Source organism: Pan paniscus, chromosome 18 (assembly GCF_029289425.2).
Source record: "Pan paniscus chromosome 18, NHGRI_mPanPan1-v2.0_pri, whole genome shotgun sequence".
Taxonomy (NCBI): Eukaryota; Metazoa; Chordata; class Mammalia; order Primates; family Hominidae; genus Pan; species Pan paniscus.
Window position 1 is genome coordinate 15088245 of NC_073267.2, and position 23147 is coordinate 15111391.

The 23147-nt window shown below is 41.8% G+C and overlaps 1 protein-coding gene across 2 annotated transcripts in view; it reads right to left on the minus strand.

Moving 5' to 3' along the window:
- The window catches only part of PARN (poly(A)-specific ribonuclease), a 192233-nt gene that overhangs the window by 116100 nt on the left and 52986 nt on the right, over nucleotides 1-23147 (minus strand). For both annotated transcript variants that reach the window (XM_003832684.4, XM_055100476.2), the window contains 2 exons: nucleotides 2560-2615; nucleotides 978-1064 (listed from right to left, as the gene is read on the minus strand). In XM_003832684.4, coding sequence (XP_003832732.1) covers nucleotides 978-1064; nucleotides 2560-2615 — 143 coding nt within the window. The remainder of the gene's footprint in view (nucleotides 1-977; nucleotides 1065-2559; nucleotides 2616-23147) is intronic.

Here is a 23147-nt window from a genome sequence, read left to right on the forward strand (position 1 = left end):
TTCTAAAATATCAACTTAAAAAAAAAGATAAGAAAAAAATAGATCAGGCTCAGTGGCTCATGCCTGTAATCCCAGCACTTTGAGAGTCCGAGGCGGGAGGATCACCTGAGCCCAGGAGTTCGAGGCCAGCCTGGGCTACACAGCAAGACCCTATTTCTATTAAAAAAAAAAAAAAAAAAAAAAAAGAAAGAAAAAGAAAAATGAAAAATGGTGTTAGTTATATGGAAAGCCTACTTTGTATCTGCTTTTCACTCTAAACGTTAAAATACAAGCACTTTAACTTCTTTTAATAAACTCCTCAAATATTTTTTAAATGGCTACATACTAGAAGATACATAAACATTTACTAAACTTTCTTACTACTGGACATTTAGGTTTTGTGGCCTTCGCTTTATCCAAGAATTTCCAAAGAGACTAGCTTAAATGCTTCGTTTGTTAAAATAAGAGGCATTGCTGTGGGTTTACAACCAGAATGGTCTTCATAAACACTTATCAGGAGACTGCTCAAACGAACCTAATCACATGACCTGGTAAAAAAGGAAAGAGAAGGACTGCCCTACCTCATACACGTATCACAAATCCTGATCTACCCAAACATCTGTCACTTTGATTAATCTAAAGCAGAGAAGACCTCCCCTGCCATTATGAAACACACAAACCCTGTGAGTTTAATCTTAAAAATTATTTATGCTTAGCCACAGCTTATTTTCCCTGGTCAGTAGTAAGGACAGTCCTCATCACGGTGTTTTGCTTTCCATGAATTAATAGCTCTGTATTGTGAGGTGCTATTAAAAGTTTCTCAGATGATATTAGCACAAAGATAACAGTATCCTAAACCAGAAAATTCAAAGAGTGAAATTAAAACCTTGAATATTAACATTCTTTTATACGCAGGCCAAAACTGTCTTTCTACTTCTGACCACCTATACCAAATGAATAGCAAAACCCTAAAAAGTACATCTGAACTTGCGACTTACCAAAGGCACTGAAAAGCTGGTAAAGGTCGCTGGTTTTCCATTCTTTGGGGAATGTCACATGGAGAACATGATCACGTTTAGGCTGCACTACAAGACAAATTTATGATGAAATATTGATGGGTGAAAAGTGATCAAGTAAACCAGTGACTCTTTGATGAAACTAAGTCTGAGCTAATTTGGAGAACTGTTATGAATTCCTCATGATTACCAAACAACTCCTAAAAGTATGCCTAGGATTGGTGGGATTCTGCCATGGTAATCTAGACCTCAGGTTCTGATACTTTACAGAACCCACAACAACTTGAACCCAATGCAAAGGCATCTTCTCTTCTCATGAAGTTCCTGTGCAAATTATTTATTTTTTAATTTTTTTTTTTTTTTTGAGACAGGGTTTTGCCTTGTCATCCAGGCTAGAGTACAGTGGCACGATAATAGCTCACTGCAGCCTCAAACTCCTGGGTTCAAGCGATCCTCCCACCTCAACCTCCTGAGCAGCTGAGGCTACAGGTGCATGCCACCGTGCCTGGCTAATTTTTTTATTTTTTAATTTTATTTTTGTAGAGATGGGGGTCTCGCTATGCTGCCCACGCTGGTCTTGAATTCCTGGCCTCAAGTGATCCTCCCACCTCGGTCTCCAAAAGTGCTGGAATTACAGGCATGAACCACCACACCCAACTGTGCAAATTATTTAGAAGAAAAAAAAAAAACGCTGCTCTGTTCATGAAGTTTCACTTCACTAAACATTTAACTTTCCCATTTTAATATACTTAGTTAAAAAAAAAAGCACTGTCCAAATTAAATGGACTAATTGTTAAGTAAGGCAATCCCGAGTCATAATCTTGCTTTCTAATCCCAAACCTAGAACTTATCTGTGCAGCTCTAAGCAAGAGATCTAACCACTCTAACCACTCTGGACTATAAACTGGGAATGGCAATATTTAGCATACAGAATTCTTGTGAGAATGACAGACCAAAATATCAGTCTAACGTGGAGGGCAACACAACAGTATGTCCTCAAACTATCACTGCAACAATTATTGTCACCAAGTATAGTTCACCCACTTCCACCTGCCAGTGACATGCATTAAGGTAAAAAAGAGCAGTGAAACAGCAGAAAAAAAGCAGAGGAGAAGAAAAAGCAACCACCTCCCATAGACCTTCCACGTTTTTTAAATAAAACAAAACAAAACAGAAATCAACCTACTAAATTCAAATATACACATACTCAAGTAACTGGAAAACAAATTTTACCAAGATAACTGACAGCTAGCATATCTTAAAAATCTATTATAAATACTTATAGAAAATGATGAAATCAGAATTCTGAGTGAAAATGAAATATGTAGAGAAGATACATGCTTCTAAAATTCATTTCATGCATAAACTGGAAAACATAAATGAAGAAATGACTAATGAATGCCCAAGAGTCCCATTAACTTAAGCATACTATTCATATCAACCACAAAATCACAGCCCAATTTTAAGTGAAAAAAGCTTTTTCTTTAGTAATATTTTCCTGTTATCCCTTCCAGACCACACACTTAAATGCACAGATGCAATAAGAAAATAAAAATTTACTTACAGTCTGGTCCTTCCAAGTTTAGATAGGGGATATCCACGACCCTCATAAGAAATAACCTACAAGAAGAAAAGACAAACAAGTAATGGGCAATTTCCTTTAAAAGACAGGCATTTTGACATTTTTAAGGTTGAATTAGAAAAAAAATTTTTAATAGGCATTTATTATATTTTTTGTAGAAGATCCTTGATATCATTCTATTTGTAAAATTATTTCTATTATTTATTTTTTTTTTAGATGGAGTTTCACTCTGCCGCCCAGGCTGGCATGCAGTGGTGTGATCTTGGCTCACTGCAATCTCTACCTCCCCAGTTAAGTGGTTCTTCTGCCTCAGCCTCCTACGTAGCTCTAATTTTTGTATTTTTAGTACAAACGGGGTTTCACCATGTTGGCCAGGCTGGTCTTGAACTCCTGGCCTCCAGTGATCTACCTGCCTCTGCCTCCCAAAGTGCTGGGATTACAGGCGTGAGCCACCACATCTGGCTTTATAATTATTATTATTACTATTATTATTATTATTATCATTTTGAGACGGAGTCTTATTCTGTTGCCAGGCTGGATGGAGTGCAGCGGCACAATCTCGGCTCACTGCAACCTCTGCCTCCCAGGTTCCAGCGATTCACCCGCCTCAGCCTCCCGAGTTGCTGGGACTACAGGTGTATGCCACCAAGCCCGGCTAATTTTTTGTATTTTTAGTACTGATGGGGTTTCCCGATGTTGACCAGGCTAGTCTCTAACTCCTGACCTCAAGTGATCCACCTGCCTCAGCCTCCCAAAGTGTTGCAATTACAGGCGTGAGCCACTGCACCAGCCATGTAAAATCATTTCTAAAGCTCTGAAATTCATTTCAGAGATTTTTCTCCTGGGCCAAATATTTATCACAAATAGAAAAAACAAACAAGCAACAAACTGGCATCCTCAACAGTTCCTGGCACTCAGTAGCTGCTCAATAAATATTAGCTAAATGAACAAAATTAATCATCAAAGAGTCAAGGGAAAGTCCTCCACAGAGCTGCCGTGTTAGTCCAAGTAAACAGAAAGAAAATAAATATTACCCATCTTACCAATCTATGAACAAGTGTTCCTAAAAATTCGAAGTGTAACCCTTACAATGGTCATTTGTGAGCTGAGAATGACAACACAGGTTTCTTTTTTTTTTAATGAAATGCAAAGTCACTGGATAAATGCTAATCTCTCTGGGTAAACTGTACAGTCTGAAATAAGTGACTGTCTCAAAAGCCCACATCATTATTATCATTTAAAACACACTAAAAGCACCAAACAAAACAATCCTTGGTAAAGAAAACTATCACACTAATATAAATCATAGCAGTCATTTTATGTTTATCTTCCAAAATGGGTACAAAGGCACTTATAAAAGAGTGCTTGTAAATTACAACTCTCTGTCATGCCATTCAATTTTCTTTTATTTGCAAGATTATGGACAAAATATCATGCATTCTATTGTGTGTAAGACTATTTTAATGAGTTTTACTTAGATAACAATATATTATGCATTTCTGGTAGAGACAACATTATACAGCAAATTAAAAAGGCAATCTATGTGCCCAAGAAGCAATTAGTTTGGCTTCACGGACCCACAGTTAAGGAACATTATTACCAGGCATTCAAAAGCCAAGCAGGGCCAGGCACGGTGGCTCACACCTGTAATCCCAGCACTTTGGGAGGCTGAGGGTGGATCACCTGAGGTCAGAAGTTCAAGACCAGCCTGGCCAACATGGCGAAATCCCGTCTCTACTAAAAATACAAAAATTCGCTGGGCATGGTAGCAGGCACCTGTAATCCCAGCTACTCGGGAGGCTAAGGCAGGAGAATCGCTTGAACCATGGAGGCGGAGGTTGCAGTGAACCGAGATAGCAACACTGCACTCTAGCCTGGGCGACAAGAGCAAAACTCTGTCTCAAAAAAAAAAAAAAAAAAAAAAAAAAAAAGCCAAGCAGGGCAAAAGCTAGTTTACAAATGGAACCATCAGCATGAACAATACTGTTCTGTTAATGTCAGAAAAAACGAAGTCATAGTACTCTGTGGTTGGAGAATTTGTTGTCTGGCCCACAATTTAATAAACCAAATTCTATGGCTAAGAAACCAAATTTATTTTTAGTTCACTAATTCAGGCTCAAGTGTACTATTCTGGTTTTGTAAGCTGTTTTAACCAATTTAATCAATACTCCCTGCAATGCCAGAAGACAAGAAGATACATAAAGCACCTAGCATGGTGGGTTCTCAGTAAGGGCAGCTATCATTTTTTCTTAAATATTATTTTCCAGCATAAACGATACACACTGGAACTATCATTATTTTCGCCTACCAGAACCTAATAATAACAAAAGTTATTCCTAGGTTAGTGAGCTAGTTAGTTAGATAAGCTAACTAACCTAGGAATAACTCTTGTTATTGTTAGTCATGCTTCATATAATTTTCAGTTCTCCGTTTAGTAAATTTAGAAATAGTCTCCAATTCTAAACACCAAATTTTTTAAAAAATTAATTTTAAAAGTTAATGAAGGCTGGGCACACTGGCTCACGCCTGTAATCCCAGCACTTTACGAGACCAAGGCAGGCAGATCACCTGAGGTCAGGAGTTTGAGACCAGCCTGGCCAACATGGTGAAACCCTGTCTCTACTAAAAATACAAAAAATGAGTGAGTTTGAGACCAGCCTGGCCAACACGGTGAAACCCTGTCTCTACTAAAAATACAAAAAATTAGTGGGTTTGGTGGCGAGCACCTGTAATCCCAGCTACTTGGGAGGCCGAGACAGGAGAATCACTTGAACCCAGGAGGCAGAAGTTGCAGTGAGTCGAGATTGCGCCATTGGACTCCAGCCTGGCAACAAAGCGAGACTCTGTCTCAAAAAAAAAAAAGTTAATGAAACGTATCAAGCACCATAAAAATAACTGAGAAGAACAAAAGTTGAATCAACAAAATGTTCACTGCTATACCATCAAATATGCCAATAATCAAAATCAACCTCAAGATTTGATAATACATGGAAGTCAGTAAATTATAGTTCAAAATTTCAATATAATATTAAGCAACCAAAATAACTATGAAAATGTCAAAACATGGATAACTTATAATTCTAAGTTTTAAAAAGGCACAAAATTTTATACTATGATTTTACCTTTATAAAATATTTATGTCATTAAGCCAAGAATAAAAAATACCCTCCCCTCTCCCACCAACAGCTTTGGGAAACTTTGAGCTTTGTTTCTCAAAATTCCTTTTACGATCATTTTTTAAACTTTAAAGGCTACCAGAACTGAGAAGCCCAAGGAAAATAACTAGAGACTTTCTTAGAAAAAGCCAACCGAAAATGCCATCTGAATTAATCTTTCGTATACTGTGCACTACCTCACCTGGCTGGGAGGGAGAAAAATATAAATATAAAAATATAAATATAAAACCACAAACTTGAATTTGCAATTCTTGTATTTCTGTTTACAATTCTGTTATATTGCTAAAGTCATGGGACCTCAACAACAAATTTAGGAAACTCAGTGTTGTAAAAATACCAGGAAGGATTATACTAACAAAGAAAAAGAAGGCTCTCCCAATTTCTCTTACCATTTAGATGTTGGGTTTTTTTTTTATTTCTTTATTTTATTTCTTTTTTCCATTTAGATGTTTTGAAAAAATTTTTTTGAAAAATATTTTTTGTCCATATATAAGCTATGTGTTCTCTAATATTTCACCTGAATTTTCAATATTATCTCTGATTAAAGTAAGCAAAAATTTATTCTCAGCTAAAACACTCAGAAGATTTGTTGTTTTTTTTTAATTTTTATGAGTATACAGTAGATGTATATATTTGTAGGGTACGTGAGATGTTTGGATAGAGGCATGCAATGTGAAATAAGCACATCATGGAGAATGCAGTGTCCATCCCCTCAAGCATTTATCCTTTCAGTTACAAACAATCCAACGACACTCTATTTAAAAATGTGCAATTAAATTATTACCAAATATAGTCACCCTGTTGTGCTATCAAATAGGTCTTATTCATTCTATTTTTTGTACCCATAAAAGCTATTTTTTAATGTAGTCAATCCTACACTATCTTGTTTGTTTACTCCACATTACCTTACACAGAAACCCCTTTCAAATGAATTATTAATAGCACTTCTCACTCTTTCCCTATACCTTCACCTTCACATCTGGGGTTTAGAGGGAACTGAATAGCTCCAAAACCCGGAAGAACACGAAAACCAACTCTGTGTGACTTGGCAGACTGCGGCTCTGGAGAGCGCCACGCAATTGTGAAACTGACTCTAAAACTGTGGCTGAGCGTCTGCGGAACTGAACCAAAGTAAACTCTCCCAACGGCCTCCCACCGTCCTTATGCCATGCTGTTTGGAAGCCACTGCTCTGGTAACATCTCTGCCCTTCTGAAGTAAAATTAAAACATTTCAATATAGGCATGCCTCATCCCAGCTGGCTGTCAAATGGCCTGCACTGACTCCCGGGAATGATTTGATAAAATACTTCACATATGCCTCATCCAACTTGACAGTTTTCATCCTAGCATATGAGGAAATGCACTAGGCAAGCAGAAATGCTGATAAAGACATGAAAGGATGTTCCATCACTGTGAACTGTATTGAAGAATAATCTCTCCCAGAAGGACTTTCATCTGCAGATATCAAAAAGACACTCAGACTAACACTTGCACGAAACGTTCTTTCTATTTTAGTGAAGATCCGAGAGGGTGTAACACGGTAAAGATCCTCAAGACTGCGTGCGGGAATCTTGCCACATTTCTGAAAGCTTTCTGATGAAATATTATTTCCCCACTTATTCTCTAAAGGACTGACATTAACTTTATCAAACACTAAAATTAAAATTCCCATTACATACAATGGCTAATTTTACAAAAGAATTCTATCCTAAGAAACAGTGTAACTCAAGTTCACATTCTAGATGTCATAGAGCAAGTTTTAACTTTTGTGGAATCTGTCATTTTTTAAATGTTGTATGAGTATATCACTGGCAGTGCTGGTTATCCTGGCTTTCAAACAAGTCTGGAAAGACTCCAGGGTAAAGCACAGCATACCAGGATCTTTTGCTCAATACACTGGGTCACTTCCACTCAGTCTCTTCACAGGCTACACAGCATACGCTACACAATACCTTTAGCTCCAAAGAGCCACCACCTCATCTCCATTACCCATGTGCTGGGTGGCACTCACAAAAAGCCACCCTCCAAACTTTTTTGTGAAACAGGCGGTATAGGCCAGGCGCGGTGGCTCACGCCTATAATCCCAGCAATCTGAGAGGCCGAGGCAGGTAGATCACCTGAGGTCAAGAGTTCCAGACCAGCCTAGCCAATGTGGTGAAACCTCGTCTCTACTTAAAAATACAAAAATTAGCTGAGTATGGTGGCGGATGCCTGTAATCCCAGCTACTCAGGAGGCTGAGGCATGAGAATCGCTTGAACCCGGGAGGCGAAGGCTGCAGTGAGCCGAGATTGCACTGCTGCACTCCAGCCTAAGTGATAAGAGCAAAACTCCGTCTCAAAAAAAAAAGAAAAGAAAAGGGCGGGATGACACCGTGTCCCAGGCTGCCTAAGAAGGCTCATTAGTTACTGAAGAATTTCATTTCAGATATATAACTCTAGAATATAGAACCTTGAACCGTTAGCAAAATGTGCTTCCCCGCCAACTGGATCAGCATCACCTGGGAACTTGTTAGAGATGCAAATTCCCGAGCGCCATCCAAGACTCCTGACTCAGAAACTCTGGACTGAGAATCACCGAGTTAACAGGAAAACAGTATATTCAATGTGGTGTTGTTAATTACCACTAAAGATGATGCAGCAATCAGCTGGATAATGACTTGTGCCAACTTCTCCAAAAGATATTAGTCTTAATGATTTGTTTATATTAAATCATTCTGTGGCTCATCCCTGTTAATCCCACTGCTTCGGGAGGCAGAAGTGGGAGAATTACTTGAGGCCTGGAGTTTGAGATCAGTCTGAGCAACATGGTGAGACTCCTGTCTTTACAAAAAGTAAATTAGCCGGGCAAGGTGGCTCGTGCCTGTAGTCCCACCTACTCAGGAGGCTAAGGCAGCAGGATTGTTTGACTCCATGAATTTGAGGCTGCAATGAGCTATAACATGCCACTGCACTCCAGTCTGGGCAACAGAGAAAGACCCTGTCTACACAATAAATAAACAATTAAATGAACAAACACATAAATAAAACACGTAGAAAAACACAAAACTGGCCAGCCACAGTGGCTTACGCCTGTAATCCCAGCACTCTGGGAGGCTGAGGCAGGTGGATCACTGGAGGTCAGGAGTTCCAGACTGGCCTCGCCAATATGGCAAAACCCCATCTCTACTAAAAATACAAAAATTAGCCAGGGGTGGTGGCGCACGCCTGTAATCCCAGCTACTCGGGAGGCTGAGGCAGGAGAATCGCTTAAACCTGGGAGGCAGAGGTTGCACCATTACACTCCAGCCTGGGGAACAGAGTGAGACTCCACCACAAAAAAAGAAAAGAAAAGCACAAAACTTTGACACATAAAATTTTAAAAAAGAAAAAAACTGCCAAGCATAGTGGCTCATGCCCGTAATCCCAGCACCTGGGGAGGCCAAGGCAGGCAGATCAGAGTTTGAAACCAGCCTGGGCAACATGACTGCTACAAAGAAATACAGAAAATTAGCCAGGTGTGGTGGCACATGCCTGTAGTCCGAGCTACTTGGGAGGCTAAGGCAGGAGGAGCCCTTGAGCCTGAGAGGCGGAGGTTGCAGTGAGCCTGGGGGTCAGAGCGGGACTCTGTCTCGAAAAAAAAAAAAAAAGAAAATACGAATAAAAAAAAGAAAAACATAAAACTATTAAATACCAAGGACTACCTCAAAATCCAGAAGGCAGTAACATAAGCCTTCTACCACTCCTTGAAACCAGGAGGCCAAATTGTAGCATGCAACTAGGTTCTCTGCAAGAGATAAATTGGGTGAAATTACTGCTGACAGCTACCACTCTTGTTTTTAAGTAGATTTTTTTTTTTTTTTAATTACTCAAACTACTCTCTTGGCAACTCATTAGCAAAAGTCTAACCTGTTTCTGTGAATTGGCCACAAATTAAGCTTTAGCCACTAATGCAGCACTAAAGATTAGCAAACACTTGAGGGAGTAACACACACAATACAAAAGAATCAGACACCTCTAACATTAGCAAAATCCTCCACCCTTACCACAAAGCTTCAGACACAGATTATGTTAAGTACAAGCACACGAAGATCAAAGGTTATTCTATGATGACACAATGGCTTGCCTTGGACTGTGGCTTATCTAAGCCATTCCCTAGTAGTCCGGTGAATATTAAGTGGGTTGCAAAACAATGCTGCTATTAACCCATTTCACGCAGCTATGCTCAAGAAAACAAAGTATGATATTCAAAAATGCATGCAAGCAGTCCTAAAGGTGATTCAGGAATACTTTGGATGGAGACTCAAACCTCTGAGAACTGAAAAGATCATTATAGTTCTTTCAAATTCTACATTACCAAATCTATCTACAAAATCACAGATTTGATTCACAAAGGAAAGGAAATACTTAGTTTTGCTCCTGAGGCAGCAGGCTTTCCAGTCCTAAAACTGATGGCAGAGGAGGAGCGTGAATCAGACAGGCGGCCACTTTAAGAAGCAGTTAGCAAAAAATGGTCACGCCTAGTGTTGGAGCCAGTGCAGTGCAAGGGAAGCATGTACTGACAAGAGCTCCAGCCACGAAGGAAGGTTGTGAGTGTACCACGACAGATCTGGCTGGCAGGCCACTGAAGGCTGTCTACATGATGCTGACCACGAGTTTTAATGTGTTTGAAAATTCCTTATTTTGTGTGTGTGTGTGTGTGTGTGTGTGTGTATATATATATAATTCTTTTAAGCTCTGGGATACATGTGCAGGACACGCAGGTTAAATATGTATCTTTTAAATTGAGACAGGGTCTATGTTGCCCAAGCAAGACTCAAATTCAGTCTCAAGTGATCCTCCCACCTCAGCCTCATAAATGGCTGGAATGACAGGTGCACACCACCGCACCTGGCTTTTTTTTTTTTTTTAGTTATACAATTATATAACTAGCATAATCTCAATCAGCAAATGAAGAACATTGATCTCAATTAGTAAATGAAATAGACACAGAACACAAACTAGCAGGAAATTCTCTAAGAGGACAGCTTTTTTTCTTCTGGGCTGAGGAATTATGAGTGGGATTTTTGTGTTTTAAAAAGAAAAAAAAATTAAGGACAAAAATTCCTAACTAAAATAACATTTATCATGGCCTGTTCAGCCTCAGTTGATCCTCTCCTGTCTGGAAGTTATCGGTCCCCCTGTACTGAGAATGGGAGGCAGATTCTTCCAAGTTTAGCCACTTGCCCTTGGCCACCATGGAGGCCGACCCTAAGCTTCCCACTACCCGCCCTACACACGCAGGCCCTGTTCTCTCTCTCCCAAGTGGCTTTTAACCTGAGCTGTCTCCACAGCCTCCCTGTGAAATGGTAAGCCTAGAGTACCAGCGGGAGCAGCTAGGGACAAGGGTTTTCGTCCTAAACCACTAGTCAAAGCCCTCGTGTATATAAGAGAAGCAAGTGTAAGCAAGTGCTCAGGATACAACATCCCAGAAACATTTTTTTATAATACTCAAAGGGCTAATTAACTTATAGCTTCACATGATGGTGTGGAGCCCTGATACAAAAAATGAGGTTGCTGTCTGAGGAAGAGCTTTGGGTAGGGCGAATTTTCAAGGCAACAGGAACAACAGGCAGTGAAGAGAGCCATGTGGCCAGAGATCAAAAGGACAACCTTCCCACGACTGTAGTGCAAAGCAAGCTGCTACCTGGGCATGGGGCTTGCCAGGCACACCTGCTCCCACACACCGTGATCACCATCAGGAAAACGAGTGAATCAGCATCTCAGGGTGAGGCGAGGCCTCAGAGGTGTATGGACACAGAGGTTTAGTTTGCATAATGACACACACACAGGCCTGGATGATCTCGACAGACTTCTAATGTCATGACATGTGTTAATTAAGAAGAACAGAGTTTATTCTGGTCTCTCTTCCTAGCAAAAGGAAAAACCTCAAGCCCCCAAACTCTTTATCCTTCCTCCTAAGAACTCAGTATTTTCACTCCCCAAGTGAAAATTTGCATTCGTGTCCATCTGCTTTCTGCTTCTCTCAAGACTACACTTCCGATTTCTCAAAAAAGAGATTTCCAAGTAAAATTGTACCCCTCTCCTACCACTACAGACTGGGATACAGAAATGTTGAATACAATCTCATCTCAACCCAATTTGAGCACAGAATTAATCTGCGGCTCACCCCAAGTCCCAAGCCTTCTAAAGAGAAACTGAAACCTTAACCGACTAGCAGCTCTACTATACTTGCAAACGGTCTTGGTATTTCCTTCAGGGCAGAGCAGTAAAAGCCCTTCATAAGAACCCTGTATGCAAGGCTCATCATTATACATATTTATGTGCTATAAAAAACTAATTTTATCATCCAGGGTAGGAAGCATGCAGACATCTCTCACAAAATAAGCTCATTTATTTTGCTCACTAAAGCTCCTGTGTAAAATAAGGGTAACCACTGGCTAGATGGGAGTGACTGTGGCATCAGTTATTTTAATTTCACTCAGGTGGGGGGAATACAGTTTTCAATCTAGCTACTTGCTGTTTTGACAAAGAGAGCGTTACTCAACATTTGTCCTGAAGCCAACTCATATCCTTTCTTAAATACATACACTAGAAACAAAGGCAAAAAAAAAAAAAAAAAAGGAAGAAAAAAACAAAACCGGCAGCTCATTTCAACAGTCTCCAAATGAAGCATATCAAATTACATCAACTAAAAACATTAAATTAAACATTATACAAAGGCAATGCCTGCAGGGCCTGTAAAACAACATACTGTAAAGTGTCAGAGGAAACAAGCCCCACACAATCCAACAGTCTAAGTCAACATCTTTTACAGTCTGTGCTCAGGCCAAACATTGAGAGAAACGGAAATCTTCTTTCAAAGACACTAACACTGTCTCTTAAAAAGATATGCCACCAACTACAGCATTGTCCCTTATAGACACTGTGTGCTATGGAGGAAGAATCCCTTCTTAGTGGAGCACAGGCTTGATTATCCCTGACTCTGCCACTCCTGGGGCCCTAGGCAGATGTCTCGGCTTTAAAATGGGCACATTTTCCCCTATCTATGAGGGCTGCCTTTAGAAAAAACAGTCAATGCAGGTGACATACTGTGCATAGTGGAAGGTGTTCAATCAATAAGCTATTTGATAGGTAGCCCAAATTTCTTAGAGTATACTGCTAATCCTTGAACACTGCAAATTAAACGCTAAATAGTCTTGGAAATAACTATTACCCACTTGCTCCAAGCCAGGACCAATGCAAGGCTGGAAATAGCTAAGAATGCTGACTTTACTACTAACCTGCCTACAGTGGGCTGAATGGTGGCCTCCAAAAAGACATGTCCACTTTCTACTCCCTGGAACCTCTGAGTGCTACCTTAGTTGGAAAAGGAATCTTAGTAGATGTTATTATATTAACATCTACTAAGATGATAATATCTGGGATTGATGATATTATCTGGGATTATACAAGTGGGGCCTCACTGCCATCATGTGTGTCCTCATAAGAGAGAGGCAGAGACAGACAGGACACACACACAGAGGAGGAGGAGGAGGCAATGTGACCATGGGGACAGAGACTGGAGTGATGTGGCCCTAAGCAGAGGGATGCCAAGGAATGCCTGCAGCCACTGGAAGCCAGAGGAGGCAAGGACAGATTCTTCCCCAGAGCCTCTGGAGGGAGCTCGGCAATGCTGGTGACTTGATTTGAAACTTCTGGCCTCCAGAACCATGAGAGATGTATTCACCTAAAACACTTAGTATTTTAAGCCACCAAGCTTGCAGTAACTTGTCACAGCGGCCACAGAACACTAATCCAATACCCTACAGAACACTAATCCAATACCCTACTACAGAGGAGGCAAGTTGCTTAAATATACATCCAAGGGTTGACTGATTTCCTTTTACCTCAACAAGTTACTTTTTAAATTATAATAATAAACAAGCTATTAAGCCAGAGAGAAATGTACTTTAAAGTAACTAGAGCAAACACAAGACTAGAACAGCTCAGCATGTGGACTGCCCCTGCAGTGCTGCAGGGCTAGCATACCAAGTACAGGTTGCTGGGTAGGTGGCCTGTAAGGTTTCTTTAAAAAGCAGCTTTTTGATGCTGCCACAGAAGTGGCAATCAAGATCACAAGGCAGAAATTAAATAAGGCAGTATCAACTTGAGGCAAGCAGTCCCTTCCCTGAAGTAGCACTTGTTTCCAGTCTTAAAAAATCAGACTCAAGGCTTCACAGTAATTTAATGTGCCCTGTCTTTTGACTTTGTGAAAATCAGTGAGTGCATTAAACTTCGAGGGTAATCAAACCAAGCCAATTCATGGAGATTCTTTTTATCATGGTAACTTGGGGAGCCAAAAACGAAATAAACAAGACTTTGAGGAAAAATAAATGGCTTTGGTTAAAGTATGTGAGGAAGAAAAAATGCATCTTGTATATTAGGGGAAAATATATTTTGTGAACTAGGGAAAAACTGGCTTCAAGCCTTCTGGAATCTGGGAGGCTGGCTTGAAGCATCTGCAGTGCTAAAATTTCACTCCTCCATGGCACCTGACTCCAAAATTTACACAATCCAGAAGAGGTTGAAAATGGAGACTCTATTTTTTAAAGACGTATTTCCTGGGCTCTTTATGATTAAAGGGTAATATCAACAATCATACCACTGTCCACATGCAGCCAGTTTATGATAAGCTGTGCTGCCTAGTCCAGGTTCATACCCATTTTTGGTAAAAGCTGCAGGGCACAGGATATCATCTTTTAAAAGATTTGTTACTCCTTCATGCAAGCACATTAATATAAAATTAAAGGATAACTACTACCAAGTTCTTGGGAAAGCCAGCCAATAAGAAAGAAGGGGCCCATGATCACCACTGCTATAAGTGGCCTCCTTCCTGCCTTCCCTGACCTCGGTTCTGGCATCACCAGGTGCTTCTGGGAAAGGGATGAGAAGGGATGTGCCCGGCACAGGCAGACAAATGGAGGAGGCTGTGTTCTCGACCCTAATGCCTCACAAATCACACAGCCTCACCAGCGTCAGAAGGCTCAACACAAATTAGTGCAAATAACACACAGGGTAGGTATTTTCTTTTCACTTACAACCCAACTTTGCAGCAAGACCTTTAAAATTAAGATGCAAAGACAGTTATAAAGTGTTTTCTTAAGAAGATATCTAAATTGCCATTCTCAATTAAAAAGTTTTTGTTGGCATCACGTATGTGGGCCACTTTGCTTCTATCAACACAGAGAGACTGTCACCCAAGGATCCTCAGCACAGGACACACCGCCTGCTGTGTTTCTTTCATAAAATGAAAACCTACCCAGCACTGTGGGAGGCCGAGACGGGAGAATCTTTTGGGTCCAGAAGTTCAAGACCAGTCTGGGCGACAGGGCGCGACCTCATCTCTATGAAAAACTTTATTTTTTTTTTATTTTTACCTTTTTTTTTTTTTTTTGAGACGGAGTCTCGCCCTGTTGCCCAGGCTGCGGTGCAGTGGCACGATCTCGGCTCACCGCAGCCTCTGCCTCCCGGGTTCAAGCGATTCTTCCGCTTCAGCCTCCCGAGTAGCTGGGACTACAGGTGCCCGCCACCATGCCCAGCTAATTTTTTTGTATTTTTAGTAGAGACAGGGTTTCACCACATTGGCCAGGCTGGTATGAAAAACTTAAAAAAAAAAAAATAGCTGGGTGTGGTAGCATGCATCTGTACTCCCTGCTACTTGGAGGGTGGAGCAGGAGGATCCCTTGGGCCCAGAATGCAATGAGCCATGTCTGCTCCACTGCACTCCAGCCTGAGTGACAGAGCCAGACCCTGTCTCAAAAAAAATAATTTAAAAAAATGCCGGGCGCTGGCAGGGCACGGTGGCCCACGTCTGTAATCCCAGCACTTTGGGAGGCTGAGGCGGGCGGAGATCAAGACTATCCTGTCCAACATGGTGAAACCCTGTCTCTACTAAAAATACAAAAAGTTAGCAGGGCATGGTGGCACGCGCCTGTAGTCCCAGCTACTCAGGAGGCTGAGAAAGGGGAATTGCTTGAACCTGGGAGGCAGAGGTTGCAGTGAGCCGAGATCACGCCACTGCACTCTAGCCTGGCAACAGAGCAAGACTCCATCTCAAAAAAAATTAAATTAAATTAAATTTTTTTTTAAAAGTGCGGGGACAGTGGCTCAGGTATCAAAACCCAACACTTTGAGAGGCTGAGGTGGGCGGATCACTTGAGGCCAAGAGTTCGAGACCAGCCTGGCCAACATGGTTAAACCCCGTCTCTACTAAAAATACAAAAATTTGCCGGGTATGGTGGCTTGAGCCTGTAATCCCAGCTACTCAGGAGGCTGAGGCATGAGAATTGCTAGAGCCTCGGAGGTGAAGGTTGCAGTGAAACGAGATCACGCCACTGCACTCCAGCCTGGGCGATGGAGGAGACTGTCTCAAAAAATATATACAAATTAAAAAAAAAAAAAGAATTTAAAAAAACGAAATGAAATGAGAAACAAGATTTCCATTATTTTCTTCAAGTTCACTGCAGTGTAAGTCACAGTAACAACCACCCTTTCTGCACACCTTCTACATGCCACACCCAACACCAAACAGCCTTATCAGCGCTGCTGCCCAACCAGGTGGAGATTATGATCTACAGTTGAAAGACTAGAAACCTAGCTTTGGCAAGACAAATCTCCCGTCTGGTGGCATCAATCCAACCGACCCACCCTGAAGCCTCAGCTATTTCCCTTATGCTCCTGCTGCCTTATGCATAAGCCACCCTAGCTGAGATGTTGCACAGATACACATCTATGTATCTTAAAGTTTATGTGCCCAAGGTGTGATCTAAACATAAGGCAGTAATACAATTACAAAAGAAAAATGCTCCAGGTGATGCAAAATATCATTGTTTTAATAAATTAAAATGTCAGTGAAGCAATGAGTTGCTCAAAAAGAACAGTTCACAAAAGGATACATTCATAGACAGATTAGAGGTAACCAGGAGCTGAGGGGAGGCGGAAGATAGGGAGTTACTGGCTTGCTGGTTACAGAGTTTCTGTTTGGGGTGACGAAAAAGTTCTGGAAACAGTGGCTATGGTTGTATAATATTGTGAATGTAATTAATGCCATCAAACTGTATATTTTAAATGGTTAAATAGCAAAAGTTGTATATTTTACCAAATTAAAAAAAATTAATAATGTAATATGCCAAAAACCATTGAACTATACACTTTAAATGAGTGAACTATATAGTATGTGAATTTATATCTCAATAAAGTGGTTTTGAAATAGGAAAGACGAGGCCGGGTGCGGTGGCTCACGCCTGTAATCCCAGCACTTTGACAGGCCGAGGCGAGCAGACCACGAGGGTCAGGAGTTCAAGACCAGCCTGGCCAACATGGTGAAACCCTGACTCTACTAAAAATACAAAAATTAGCAGGGTGCAGTGGCACGTGCCTGTAATCCCAACTACTCAGGAGGCTGGGGCAGGAGAATTGCTTGAATCTGGGAGGTGGTATCACACCACTGCGCTCCAGCCTAGGTGGCAGAGCGAGACTCTGTCTCAAAAAAAAAAAAAAAAAAGAAAAGAAAAGAAAAAGGAAAGAGGGCCGGGCCCTATGGCTCATGCCTGTAATCCCACCACTTTGGGAGACCGAGGCGGCGGATCATGAGGTCAAGAGTTCGAGACCAGCCTGCCCAACACAGTGAAACCCTCTCTCTACTAAAAGTACAAAAATTAGCCAGACACGGTGGCGCATGCTTGTAGTCTCAGCTACTCGAGAGGCTGAGGTAGGAGGATCCCTTGAACCTGGGAGGCGGAGGTTGCAGTGAGCAAAGATCATGCCACTGCACTCCAGCCTGGGCGACAGAGTGAGACTCCATCTCAAAAAAAAAAAAAAGAGAAAAGAAAAAGAAAAAAGAAAAAGGAAAGAGGCTGGGCACCGTGGCTCATGCCTGTAATCCCAGAACTTTGGGAGGCTGAGGTTGGAGGATCGCTTGAGCCCAGGAGGTCAAGACCAGTGAGGGCAACGTAATGAGGCCCCCACCTCTACAAAAAAAAAAAAAAAAAAAAATTAGCCAGGCATGGTGGCATGCACCTTTGGTAGCTACTTGGGAGGCTGAGGCAGAAGGATCATTTATGCCCAGAAGGTTGAGGGTGCAGTGAGCCATGATCGTGCCTCTGCACTCCAGCCTGGATGACAGAGCAAGACCCTGTCTCAAGGGAAAGAAAAAGAAAAGAATTAAAGTTAAAATTTAAAAAAGGAAAGAAACAGCTTCTAATAGTTCACTTAGAAGATATATTTCTTTACTTCCTTTTCCCAATAAAAGTCTAAAACTCCAGGCGCGGTGGCTCATGCCTGTAATTCCAACACTTTGGGAGGCTAGGGTAGGTGGTTCACTTGAGGTCAGGAGTTCAAGACCAGCCTAGCCAACTTGGTGAAAGCCCATCTCTACCAAAAATACAAAAATTAGCTAGGAGTGGTGGCGGGCACCTGTAATCCCAGCTATCAGGAGGCGGAGGCAGAGATTGCAGTGAGCCAAGATTGCACCACTGCACTCCAGCCTGGGCAACAGAGCAAGATTCCAACTCAAAAAAAAAAAAAAAAAAAAGTCTAAAACTGAAAACACAATACAGAACTAAGAGTAAGAACTAACCATATGATTCAAAGGGGAGAAACAAAAAACAGTAACATATTCAATCTTCTCCCTGCATATTATTTAGTTACATGTAGGTTTTTTGCGGGGGGTCTCCTCTGCTTTCTGGTCAAGGCTCAATAATTCAAAACAAAGTCCTGTTTACTGGATGTACACAGTGCATCATACAACATCTTCTATGAAAACCAAACAGCCCTCCTTCTGTTCCCCACATCTAGTCAGAGAAGTGTCTCAAACTATGTCACCACAGCAGTGACAGCAGTGACAAGTTAACTGAGGCCTATGATGTACCAGCCACTAAGCATTTTACACACACTCTCTCATTTCATCCTCACAACAACCCTATCAAACAGGTTCTAATATTCTCAATTTACAGACGAGGCAGCTGAGGTACAGAGAGGGTGAGTAACTTGCCCAAGATCACACAGGTAATAAGGAGCAGAGCCGGGATTCAACTGTACTATACTACGCTCCACAAGATCCTGAAGTGAAGCAATCCTACTGGAGAAATCAATCAAATGGCTTTTTAAATATTTAAATTCAAATGGAAATGAATCCTACGGAGTGTTGTGACACTGACAGCTATGTGCTTACCAACAATAAAGCTATGTTAAAACTCATGTTTATGTTGGGAAGCTGGAAGTCCCATGGAGGAGGGAGGTGGAATTACCGTAAGACTCAATTTAATACACTGCTCCTCTGTATGAGGGAGGGACAGGCTGGACAGCAGAAGGTTAAGCGAGGGCTTCCCTGCAGGTGATCAGGCAGCACCCTCCAGGGAGACAAGCTTGACACACGGGGTCCCTTAACAACCCACTGCGACCCTGCATGCCATGCTGCTGGGCACAAACGGCAGTTGTGCTAGTAAGCAGCAAATAAAGCCTTGTTCTGTCCATTACTGGCAAAGGGCTGGGAAGAAATCTTTTCTTTTTTTTTTTTGGTCACCCAAAATAAGTTGACACTGGGAAGAAATCTTTAATTCTTCAGTTTAAAATCTCTCTGATGTTAAATGTCAAGCACATGCATATTACAAGAAAAACCCAATTTGCTAACAGCATGCAATTGCTTTCTATGGAGAAAAAGGGAAAACACTGGTGTGCTTTTATTTCAGGCACCACAGGTTCCTTCCTCTCCCGTCTGTACATACAGCTGTTATGTATACCTATTCAACCCTCCATACACTGCTGCGTTATATTCATTTCAAAAACAAAACTTTAAAAAATGCTCCAAACCAAAGCCATCATGCTTCTATTACATACCAATGTGACACAATCATCATCTGATTTTTCATAAGCAAACACTAATGGGTAGGTACAAGCAAAAGTAGACACTTCACATTTGTTGCTACTGCACTCCAATTTTATGTCCACAAGCTAACATAGTTTCTTTTTCATTAAACTAAAACATAAAACACATTCTGCTACCACCTCTACCTTTACTGAATCTCCTAGCATGTTAGATCTTCTTGTATTTTTTCTTTTTTTTTTTTTTTGAGACAGGGTCTTGCTCTGTCACCAAAGCTGGAATGCAGTGCTGCAACCATGGCTCACTGCAGCCTCAACCTCCTGGGCTCAAGCAATCCTCCTGTCTCAGCCTCCTGAGTAGCTGGGACTACAGGCATGTGCCACCATTCCCAGCTAATTTTTTTTTAAGAGATGGAGTCTCGCTATGTTCCCCTGCCTGGTCTCAACTCCTGGCTTCAAGCAATCTACCTCCCTGGCCTCCCAAAGTGCTAGGATTATAGGCATGAGCCACCATGCCCAACCTTATTTATTTATTTTTAATTAACAACTAAAAATTGTATATATTGATATGTACAACATGTTTTGAAATATGTATACACTGTAAGATGGCTAAATTAGACTAACATATCCATTACCTAACATACTCACTTTTTGCAGTGAAAACACTTAAAACCTACTCTTCTGGTAATTTTCAAGTTTACAATACACTGTTAGTAACTACAGTCACCATGCTGTATAACATATCTCTTGAATTTATTCCTACTAACTGAAATTTTGTGTCCTTTGACCAATATCTCCCCAATCCTCCCCGCACCCCTTATATTTCAACAAACGGAAAAGAATATATGCTGGGCACTTATTAAGTTCTAGGAACTATCAAAGTCCTTTCAAATCTCATACAATCCTTATAACCTCGACGGAAGATGATACGCTTTGGCTATGTCCCCATCCAAATCTTATCTTGAATTGTAACTCTCACAATTCCCACATGTTGTGGGAGGAATGTGATGGAAAGTGATTGAATTATGGGGGCGGATCTTTCCTGTACTGTTATTTTGATAGTGAGTGAGTCTCACGAGATCTGATGTTTTAAAAACGGGAGGTTCCCTGCACAAGCTCTCTTGTCTGCTGCCATGTGAGATGTGCCTTTTACCTTCTATCATGATTGTGAGGCCTCCCCAGCCACATGGAACTGTAAGTCCAATAAACCTCTTTCTTTTGTAAATTGCCCAGTCTCAGGTATGTCTTTATCAGCAGCATGAAAATGGACTAATACAGTAAATTGGTACTGGGGCCGGGGGAGGGGGGGGCTGCTGAAAAGCTATCAAAAAATGTGAAAGTGACTTTGAAACTGGGTAACAGGCAGAGGCCGGAACAGTTTGGAGGGCTCAGAAGAAGACAGAAAAATGTGGGAAAGTTTGGAACTCCCTAGAGACTTGTTGAATGGTTTTGATCAAAATGCTGATAATGATATGGATAATGAAATCAAGGCTGAGATGGTCTCAGATGGAGATGAGAAACTTTTTGGGAACTGGAGCAAAGGTGACCCTTGTTATGTTTTAGCAGACACTGGCAGCATTTTGCCCTTGCCACAGAGATTTGTAGAACTTTGAGCTTGAGAGAAATAATTTAGGGTATCTGGCAGAAGAAATTTCTAAGCAGCAAAGCATTCAAGAGGTGACCTGAGTGCTGTTAAAGGCATTCAGTTTTATGAGGGAAGTAGAGCATAAAAGTTTGGAAAATTTGAAACCTGACAATGTGATAGAAAAGAAAATCCTGGCCGGGCATGGTGGCTCATGCCTGTAATCCCAGCACTTTGGGAAGCCAAGGTGGGCAGATCATGAGGTCAGGAGTTCGAGACAAGCCTGACCAACATGGTGAAATCCCATCTCTACTAAAAATACAAAAACTAGCTGGGCGTGGTGGCGCACACCTGTAATCCCAGCTACTCAGGAGGCTGAGGCAGGAGAATCACTTGAACCCAGGAGGCAGAGGTTGCAGTGAGCCAAGATTGCGCCACTGCACTCCAGCCTGGGCAAGAGAGTGAGACCCCATCTCAAAAAAAAGAAAAGAAAAGAAAAGAAAATCCCATTTTCTGAGGAGAAATTAAGCTGGCTGCAGAAATTTGCGTAAGTAATGAGGAGCCAAAGACAATGGGGAAAATGTCTCCAGGGCGTGTCAGAGGTCTTCAAGGCAGGCCCTCCCATCACAGGCCTGGAAGTTTAGGAGGAAAAAATGGTTTCATGGGCCAGGCCCAGGAGCCCTGCATCCCAGCTGCTCCAGCCATGACTAAAAGTGGCCAAGGTACAGCTCAAGCTGTTGCTTCAGAGGGTGGAAGCCCTAGGCCTTGGCAACTTCCATGCAGCATTGAGCCTGTGGGCACACAGAAGTCAAGAATTGAGGTTTGGGGACCTCTACCTAGATTTCAGAAGATGTATGGACATGCCTGGATGCCCAGGAAGAAGTCTGCTGCAGGGGTGGGGCCCTCATGGAGAACTTCTGCTAGGGCAGTGCAGAAGGGAAATGTGGGGTCAGAACCCCCACACAGAGTCCCTACTGGGGCACCACCTAGTGGAGCTGTGAGAAGAGGGCCACTGTCCTTCAGACAGCAGAATGGCAGATCCACCAACAGCTTGCACCATGCATCTGGAAAAGCCACAGACACTCAATGCCAGCACATGAAAGGAGCCAGGAGGGAGGTTGTAACCCTGCAAAGCCACAGGAGCAGAGCTGCCCAAGACCATGGGAACTCGCCTCCTGCATCAGCGTAATCTGAACGTGAGACATGGAGTCAAAGGAGATCATTTTGGAGCTTTAAGATTTGACTGCCCTGCTGGATTTCAGACTTGCGTAACTTGCCCAAGATCACACAGGTAATAAGAGCCTGTAGCCAATTACTCCCATTTGGAATGGCTGTATTTATCCATAGCCTGTACCCCCATTGTATCTAGGAAGTAACTAACTTGCTTGTGATTTTACAGGCTCATAGGCGGAAGGGAGACTTGCCTTGACTCAAATGAGAGTTTGGACTGTGGACTTTTAAGTTAATGCTGAAATAAGACTTTGGGGGACTGTTGGGAAGGCATGACTGGTTTTGAATTCTGAGGACATGAGATTTGGGAGGGGCCGAGGGTGGAATTATATGGTTTGGCTGTGTCCCCACCCAAATCTCATCTTGAATTTTAACTCCCACAATTCCCACATATCGTGGGAGGAACCCGGTGGGAGGTGATACAATTATGAGGCAGGTCTTTCCTGCACTGTTCTCGTGATAGCGAATGAATCTCACAAGATCTGATGGTTTTAAAAATGGGAGTTTCCCTGCACAAGCTCTCTTCTCATCTGCTGCCATGTGAGATGTGGCTTTCACCTTCTGCCATGACTGTGAGGCCTCCCCAGCCACGTGAAACTACAAGTCCAATAAACCTCTTTATTTTGTAAATTGCCCTGTCTTAGTTATGTCTTTATTAGCAGCATGAAAATGGACCAATACAGAAGGTGAATCATTTTATCACCATTTTACAGAGGAGAAAACATTTGTCCAAGAGCACATCA